Source organism: Lynx canadensis, chromosome D4, assembly GCF_007474595.2.
Source record: "Lynx canadensis isolate LIC74 chromosome D4, mLynCan4.pri.v2, whole genome shotgun sequence".
NCBI classification, from domain to species: Eukaryota; Metazoa; Chordata; class Mammalia; order Carnivora; family Felidae; genus Lynx; species Lynx canadensis.
In genome coordinates, this window is record NC_044315.2 from 20042413 (window position 1) to 20052028 (window position 9616).

Genomic DNA, 9616 nt, shown 5'->3' on the forward strand with positions numbered 1-9616 from the left:
AGTGAATCCTGTGAGTCGTGAGCCAAGAGGACTTCTTACTATGAAGCTTCTCCTCTCATAAACGTACTCACAGGGGAAGTTTTCAAAAGCAGAGCCAGGATTTTAATCAACAAGTTATAATAATTATTAAAGTTGTTAGCCTGAAGTTCGTTCGTTCTTTCTCTTTCTTTCTTTCTTTCTTTCTTTCTTTCTTTCTTTCTTTCTTTCTTTCTTTTTCTTTCTTTCTTTTTTTTCTTTCTTTTCCTTCCTTCCTTCCTTCCTTCCTTCCTTCCTTCCTTCCTTCCTAGCATAAATTTCCCTACAAAGGGAATTTTATTGAGGGCACTAGTTTATTTCACACTTAAAAGACCAACTGCAACCAAATGAAGTGAATGTAACCTCAAGATTTTATTGTCTTCATAATGTAACAAAATATGAAGCTTAGAACTGGATCACTTGGCTGTTTCTCTTCTATCTCCTCCCAGTTCAGAATGCTTGCATCTCTTAATAGCCAGCATTCTCTTAGATCTGCAGTTGGGCTCAACACATTGAAGCCTCAGCACAGTCTTCTTTGTGGTTTTAGCCTTTTTCCAGAAAATTGGCTTAGTTTGCCTACCAGAGCCACTCTGCTTCCTGTCATAACGCCGCTTTCCCTGGACATAAAGAGAATCTTTGCCTTTCTTGTACTGTGTCACTTTGTGGGGTTGGTGTTTGCCACACTTCTTGCAGAAAGTCTGGTGGGTTTTAGGAACGGTCACCATGGCTGTGAGACGGGTATCGGCACAGAAAGCTCCCTTTCTTTCTTTCTCCCTTTCTTTCTTTCTCCCTTCCTTCTTCCCTCCCTTCCTCTCTCTTTCTCCCTTTCTCTTTCTTTCTTTCTTTCTTTCTTTCTTTCTTTCTTTCTTTTTCTTTTTTTTCTCTCTCACATGTCTAACCGTTGGTCTCCTATTCTTTTACTTTCAAGTTAACACATCACCATTGAATTAAAATGCAGCAATTATTCATGATCATTCAGTGCATTTCGTTTTTCTTTAAAGCCTGTCTATGCCTGATATTACAACTTTTGATAGCGAGGCAGTTAAATGAAAAAGACAATCTTCTGTATCAAGATTTAGACTAAGGCAACTTACATTCCTAATGGTGTAAGCACTTTTGTCTGGTACTAGTAGAATGGATACATATGAGGGCTGTTAATTTAGCTCTAATGTGAGCTGCATGGGAAACGCTATAGGGGTTCTATTTAGTTTGTAGTAAACAACTTCGGAATCAATGTGTTTTCTTTACTGAAGACTTGCTTAGCGCATTGGAAAAAAATTCTATTAGTTTGCCTCATTTGGTAGTCACCACGCATCCTGACGTTTGAGCCAGTGGCCCCCATTAAGGCCGGCACGACTGTTTGTAGCAAAATGAACCAAGCCATCTGAATTCAACCTCAGTGTCATCATTCAAGCAAGCCAGACAGAGCCATGATTTAGGATTTTCCCAACATTTTATGGCAATTTGTTTCATTTGCCACAGGCCCGTAATGATGCAAATTGCCATAAAGTGGGATAATCAGGCAGTGGAAGTGTCATAAAACTGCAGGAGAAACAAATTTCCATCTTGGAACTTTGCATGCCGATGAATGTGGGGAAGAGTAAATGTGGACCTGGCTTTGCTGGTGTTATCTGGTTGCCAAGCTCTGTGCCAAGCAGAAATGATTCCATTTTGTCAATTTGTATTCATTTTGAGGCCAAAGAATGGGAGCAAAAGAGGACCTGAAAATGAAAGGAAGCCCCCGGCCAAAGTCTCTCCTCAGGTGTCTGGGCTGCGAGCCGGCAAGGGGTGATCCAGGGGAGAGGAGGCCAAATGTGTGCCATTAGATAGATGGAGGATAAATTAAAGGGCTGTCACAGATTGGAGTGTTTTGGCCTTCTGAAATGTCATGGTACTTCTCCTGCTATGTTTTTGGGATCCCTGCCCTGCCTTGAACAGCCCTGCCTCTCTTCTGCCATGAACTGCCAGTGCCACGGTGGGAACAACAGGCTGGAAATGGAATTGTTAGACCAAAGCTCTTCAGGCCGTGCTGAGACCTGGGACGTGGTTAAAATGAAAGAGTCCACTCTCACATATTCATTGCTTACCCTTGGAAGTGAAAATTTTGTTGTTTTTTGGTTTTTATGTTTTTAAATGCCTGAGAAACAGACTCCCTTTGTCTCTCTGCTTTTTTAATTTTCATTTGTTCTTCTCCTGGCCACATTCCTACCCTCTAGATCATTTACTTTACATGGTTCAGGTATCATGAGTCATGCCTTGAAGGATCACACAGCCTGAAATTTCCAGGTCTCACTCCACAGCTGATAATGGGATTGTTCTGTCTTTGCCCTTTGTTTGTATGTTGTCCATTTTGTTTGCTGTTTTGCAAGATTGCATTAATGGCACTGGTTTGAAAGCGCCCCAAGGACACATTCCGTAGCCTCACTCCTGCTAACTGAACTGGTTTTGACAGATATCTTTTTTTTTTTTTTCAACGTTTATTTATTTTTTGGGGGACAGAGAGAGACAGAGCATGAACGGGGGAGGGGCAGAGAGAGAGGGAGACAGAATCGGAAACAGGCTCCAGGCTCTGAGCCATCAGCCCAGAGCCTGACACGGGGCTCGAACTCCCGGACCGCGAGATCGTGACCTGGCTGAAGTCGGACGCTTAACCGACTGCGCCACCCAGGCGCCCCTTGACAGATATCTTAATAACATTTTAGCTCATTGCCAAGCTGCTAGGGGTAAGAGCTACATTCATTTCTCGTTTCTTCCTTTTTTTTAAAAATGAAATATATCCCAGGAAGAACTTCTCTAAAGTTCTCTTCTGATTTTATTCTGTAAACTCAGTTTCTCATGGACTCCCCAATGAACAACTCCGCTTCCTGATTTTGACACTGTTGTGTCCTCAAAGTGACACAGTAAGGAGGATGAAAAAGTGGTATCTTTCTGGCTCTCCCAATGGTGATATTTTATCTATGGCTTTCACATATCGTCATTTTCATGTTCTTATGTTTCCTATTTAATTTAGTTTGTATTCTGTGATATTCTTTTTAATGTGTTTAGAATATGAAAGATCCTGTTTTTAAACACTGCAACTGCCTGGTCTCAGATAATCGTAGCTGGTGTTGATTACAAACACTTACTGAGCATGCACCACTGTGGTATTCCTTTACCTGCATGACCTCATTTTCAAAAACAAACCCACGAGGTGTTGTCCTTTCAAAATATTGTTTCATTTTAAGCGACAAAATGTGAACAGGATCATGTAGAGTGTTGAGTAGACTGATTTTCTTTCAAGCGCAGGGTCAGCTCTGCTGGGCTCTACTTTGTAAAGATGTCTTGCAGGGTACACGGTCACACTTGATAATTGTGCATCTAAGTACAAGGTGGAAATTGCAGTTTAGAAATTGGAAAAGGCCTGAACAGATGAAAATTACATGATTTTTGGATACTTGGAAAAATTAATTCCTTGGAAATGCATGTGGTATTGGTGAAATGACTGAACTTGATGTGGGAGTAGGGTTTCTCTTGAATGATCTGGTCTGTGGTCTCCACTAAAGTTAAAGTGCAAAGAATTAACATTTGCTTCTGGTGCCTCTTTAAACTTCCTTCAAAGCCCTCTTCTTCCATGATGTTCTTGTCTTCTAAAACTTTCCATGACTGTCTGGGTGTCTGCTGGTTTTATTTCTCCAGGGCTTACTTCAAGTCTAGCAGGGCCTCCCTCCTACTGTTCTGTTCATAAACATTTCCTTTCAAAAGATTCTTGGTTTTTTTTTCCTTCAGTTTTAGGCAACAAAATGTGAACAGGATTATGTAGACTATTGAGTGGATTGACTCCCTTTCTAGCAGAGGACAAGTCCTCTTGGGTTCTTTTTTCTACATGGTGTCAACCAGCTTGAGCCCATTTTCCACTCTTATTTTCATCTTAATGGATAAGAAAGAATAAATAGAAGATATAAGGGGAAAGACAATGGCAAGGAATATTTTCTTGGGGGAGCTTAGTGGTCAGGGATAGCAAAGCATAGCAGTGTGTGTTTTGGTACGTGTTTATCATTGCAACCTCCACCAATTTTCATGGGATAAATACTCCCAAAGGAGCCTTTTCCAGGCTGTCCACATGATGTTACTGAATGTAGAGTTGGGAAGAGATGCTCAGACTTCCTAGAACATGCCAATTCTAGCATGCCCCTTTGCACCAGCTGGCCAAGCAAGAACTCCAGTTGAGGACTGGGAGCGAAGTTGACAGTGGCTGGCAAGGTCCTTTGGACAGGGCCTATGGTATTTGTTCTGGAAGAACATAACTTGAAGGGCCTATGGTATTTGTTCTGGAAGAACATAACTTTATTCAAATCACAAAGCCATTAAAAATGATGTAGTTAGTGAAAATTGTCAAAACCTCTAAGAACAACCTAGGACTAAGTGGTTGAATTTCTATAAAGAGTCTTGAATATTTTAGGGGATAAGATTAATTTTATAAATGTTGTGGATTCTTGAGCAGGTGATTTTTGTATTTTTGATTTAACAAAAGGTTATTTATTCATGGAAAAAAAAATAAGGCAGCAAGAAAATACCAAGTCTGTAACAGAGGCACAGCTTGCAGTGGATATTGTTATGTTAATAAATGAAATAAATATGGAGCTGTGCTGCAGCCCAATGCCAATTCCCCCCCCCACCCCCATTTCTATCAAATAGAATGAACTTTATGTCTAAAAGGGCTGAACAAATGTTTGTGAGAGGGCATTGGTGTCTAGATTAGTTGCAACTTGGGGTGCCTGGGTGGCTCAGTCGGTTAAGCGTCCGACTTTGGCTCAGGTCATGGTCTCATGGTTTGTGAGTTCGAGCCCCGTGTCGGCTCTGTGCTGACAGCTCAGAGCCTGGAGCCTGCTTCGGATTCTGTGTCTCCCTCTCTCTCTGCCCCTCCCCTGCTCATGCTCTGTCCCTCTGTCAAAAATAAATAAACATTAAAAAAATAAAAATAAATATATTAGTTGCAACTTGCTTTTTGTCCCACTATATATTAAGGCCAAGATAAGTACACTCAAGTCACTTATGTGGCTGGCACAAAATATTCATTAACAGTGGGAGAGTTAGGGATGCCTGGGTAGCTCAGTCAGTTGAGTGTCTGACTCTTGATTTAGCACAATCCTAGGATTGTGGGGTTAAGCCTCACGTCGGGTTCTGCACTGAGTGTGGAGCCTGCTTAAGATTTTCTCTCTCTCTCTGCCTCTACCCCCAAGTCAAGTTAGAAACGGAATTAAAAGAAAAAAAAACAATGAGAATTTCAAAAGATCTAGATCTGGAATGATGGGGTGAATCTAATAAGACCACATTTACTAGGTGAAAATGTTAAGCCTCTACTGACCCAAAGGTCAGTAGTCGAACAGCCCAAATATGAGTGATTTCAGGTAATTGTAAACTTGATATAAATCCCCACCTTCTGTATTATGTAGATGCTGCAAATAAAATATAACACAAGGGCACACTTTACTTGGAGAACATTGTACTATCTGGAGGAAAGGAGATCATTATTTCACTGTACTTTTCATCTATTTGTTTATCTCATTCACCATACTCACCCATTCATTCACTCATTCATTGACTCAATTAATAATTTGAGGATCTATAAAACCAGATAAGTGATGGATACAGAGTCATAAGATAGGCACTGCAATGCCCACATGGAGCTTATATACGGTCAGTTATTGTTCAGACTATGTATAAAGTACAATGGTTGGTCTTGGATATGACACTAAGGGAGTTGATAAGAAAGTAAAATCTTCCCACAGGCTGGTAGTAAGATCAGTCTGGAATACATTGTCAGTCATGTAAGGAAGGGCTGAAGTAACCAGAGGAGAGAAGAGTTTAAGACCATGCCCCGGCTTTCTACAAATATCTGAATAATCATCAAAGAGCTCATGTGTTCCATATGGGAAGGGAAAAAGAAATGAGTAGTTATATCTGGATGAGTTGGGAGAGGAAGAGGGAAGGTATAGCCAAATATGTAATTCTTAATCTGAGACTTGAAGGATGAATGGGGCATCATCATCATCATCATCATTATCATCAGAAAGGGCATTTCCTCAAGTGGAAGGAGCACTGTGTGCAAGTGCTCAAAGCCACACAATGGGAAGATCTTTGGTAACTGCATGTGTTTTTGCGTGTTTGTAGTACAGAGAATAGGAGTTGGAGGGGAGAGTTGAAGGGGCGTGGCCAACGATGAATGTGGAGAGAAAGTCTTGGGTCAGATCCAGGAAGTCTTTTATGCCAGGGAGTTTAAATTCTATTTGAAGTCACTAGGGGAGGTGGGGGTGGGTGGGAATCAAAGAATTATAGGCAGGGGAGTGACATACTTAGATTTATGTTTCAGAAAGATCACACTGGTGGCAGTGTGGAGGAAGGATTTGGGGGAGGGTAAGTTTCCTGACTCAAAGGGAAGGAGGAGTTTCTGACATAAATGACCCTAGGACTGTATTTTTAGGTTGAATTTATCTCAGAGAGTCTGAAATGCATTGTCTTTGTAGCTGTGGTTCTTTTACACTGAGCTGGGTTGAGGGTCAAAAAAAGGTGTCTTTTCTTTCTGTACTCAGAATGCAGAGTATGTAGTTTTCTCTTGGTGTGTCTGGTTCATCTTACCTCCTTCCTTCCTTCCTGCCTCCCTCCCTCCCCCCTTCCCTCCCTCAAAGATGTATTGAATATCTCATAGGTGACAGCCCTGTTCTTGGTCATGGAGACATAGCAGATATACAGATAAGTTCTTGAAGGTTGGGAAGGGGGAGGAATAGAGACAAACAATAAACAAGAAAACACATGAAAGGTAATTTCAGGTGGTTTTAAGTGCTGTGAAGTTACTACAACAGAGTAACTTGATTGGCAGTAGCTTGGGTAGGGATAGGTTTGTCAGGTGGGTTAGTCCAAGCAGTCTTTCTTAGGAAGTGATACTTGAATTGAGACCTGAATGAGAATGAGGCAGTCATCTTTAGATCAAAGGGAGGCTCTCCAAAGAGGAATAACCCACAGGATCAGAATTATTTTGTCATATTCAAGGAAATTTTCGTGCTATATGGAATGAAGACAGTCAATGAGGGGGAGGGTAGTACGAGACAAGGTCAGAAAGGGAGGTAAAAGGCAAGCAAAATACAGTCATAGGATTCATAGGCCTTGGTATAAGGTTGGGGTTCCATCTCATCTGTATTGTAAAGAAATCACTCTGGCTGCTTCTAGTGGGAGGTGGATTGGAGTGAGGCAGGAAAAATAGCAGAGAAACCAAATGAAAGTTATTGTAGATGTCCAGGTGAAAAAAATATGGCCTCTACTATGGTGGTGGCAATGGTGATGGAGAAAAGTTGGTGGGTTCTGGGGATCAAGCCAAGAGAACTCACTGATGGATTAGATATGGGGAGTGAGACACAAGAGAAATCAGGAATGAGCCCTTGATCTTGTGCTTCGCCAATGTTCCAGTTTTGGGGAGATAGAGGCTGAGGAAAATAATTGGATGGGAAAACCAAAAGTTCTCTTTTTTCTGTGTCAGCTTTGATATCCTTGTCAGGCTTTAAGTAAAGATGTTAAGGAGATGGTTAGATACCTGAGACTGAAACTTAGTGAGGTGAGGTGAGGTCAAAGCTGGAGATAGGAATTCAAGGGTTACTGGTATTAAATCCATGATGGTATGATTAGCAGCTCACAAGGTGTTCACTTGGTCAAGTGATGGTGGTCTCTCCTAACTCACTACACCAGCACACTTAATATTTGGTAGATACTTAATAACTGTTTACTTATTGCCCTGAACTATACTAGACTGTTCCAGAGTATTAAAGATAAGTACATTGGGGCGCCTGTGTGGTTCATTTGGTTGAGCATCCAACCTTGGATTTTGGCTCAGGTCATGATCTCACAGTTGTTGAACTGAGCTCCACTTCAGGCTCAGAGCTGAGCATGGAGTCTGCTTGGGATTCTCTCTCTCTCTCTCTCTCTCTCTCTCTCTCTCTCTCTCTCTGCCCCTCCCCCACTAGTGTGTGCACGCACGCTCTCTCAAAAAAAAAAATAGAAATAAAAGATAAGTGCATTATTTACAAGTATTTTGGCTGCTTCCTACCAAAAATGTATCTTTGTCTTTATGGTTAAAGTCTGGGAGGACATACAGAAGACTCTTCTCCATTTTGTGTTTGTTGAACATGTCCTCTTGGGCACGTGGAAAGAAGTTTACAAGAGTGTGTCTTCTCCATCTCCTCCCTTCTGTATTTAGAACTCATTGGCTTCTAAAGAGAATTCAAGCATTGGGTCTCTAGTCTTATTGGATGATTTTAATGATATTTCAAACTGAAATTTTAAGCCATAAAAAATTGCTTTTTATAACAAAATATCCTCAGTATTCACATCTAAATTTACATCACAATGGGAGTTAGTATCCCCAGAACTGCAATCACTTGGACTTGGATCCTGATATTAGTGTTCTTTTCCTTCCAACTGTTCTAGACTTTTTTGTTTCTGCCTCAATAAAATACTACCTACAGTTTAAAATACTGCTTAACATTTGTGCAGTAATCTGAATGTAAGCTTTCATTCTTAAAAATAAGATCACAACTAGTTTAAGGCATGAGAAATGAATATTTTCTTTGAACAGCAATTCAAGTCATCTATTAATTACTAGAAAGATTCTGGGTGCCAACTTTTACTGATTTTTCTTATTGTTGGCACTCTCTGTAAAGACAGACTGATGATATACTCTTGGTTCTCTTTCCTCTTTTATTTTCAAATCTTCATTCCATTTCACGAATGCTTTTGAAATCCAAGTAATGGAAGAGCTTGACAAGATTTGGAAGGGACAAGAGTCTGGTCGTGATGATACAGCTGGTCCCAGGGGAAGGTGAAAACACTACTCTTAGTTGTCTTAACATTTATTTCTATTATGGAGCCTTTCTCATGGCTCTGCAGACCAAATTCCAGCCGAGGTTTGTACTGAAGACAGCATGATATAGACTCTCACGGATGGGGCTGAGAAATATTCTTTAAAAATGCATTCTGTTCATTTCCCGGGAAAGATATGAAGGCATATTTTCAAATTACCTAATCATTAATGTTAGGATGAAAGTTACTGATTCTGTAAAGTTTTATAATAACAATCTAGGTTTTATTTTAAATTAATGTCACAGGTACATTAGATAAAAATGTTCAGTTCATTTGTTTATATGTTAATTATATCTATTTCACGACATGTAATACACATTTTTTACATCATGTATAATGCATTTTAATTTATTCACTGTGTTGCAATTGAGTTATCTCTACGGATTTCCTAATTTATGTTATAAAAAACCTTTGCAAAAAGATAAATTCTTTGTTCCTACTGATCTTTAAACCAGATTTATGGCTTTCAAATAATAGCCTCAGAAGTTAAAATTTTAATATCATTTTAATGTATTCTCTAAACACTACTTCAACATTAAATCTTGCTTTTAACTCTTGTATTATCCTATTTTTCATTATACTTTACCAGCATGAGCATCCGATACGTCCTTATTCTTTCTTTAGAGGATTATATATTAAAGTTGGAAGACCTTCAAAGTTCATTTCATAAATGGGACAATTGAGGCTGAAGAGAGCTTCTCTCTGTATCCACATA

General features: G+C 40.0%; 1 protein-coding gene across 1 annotated transcript; it reads right to left on the reverse strand.

Annotated features, from left to right (window-relative positions):
* Window positions 1-416: 416 nt before the first annotated feature.
* LOC115499479 (60S ribosomal protein L36a-like) lies at window positions 417-767 on the reverse strand. The gene has a single exon (XM_030293412.1). The coding sequence runs from the start codon at window positions 738-740 to the stop codon at window positions 432-434; it is 309 nt and encodes a 102-aa protein (XP_030149272.1). The 5' UTR covers window positions 741-767; the 3' UTR covers window positions 417-431.
* Between the last annotated feature and the right edge of the window lie 8849 nt (window positions 768-9616).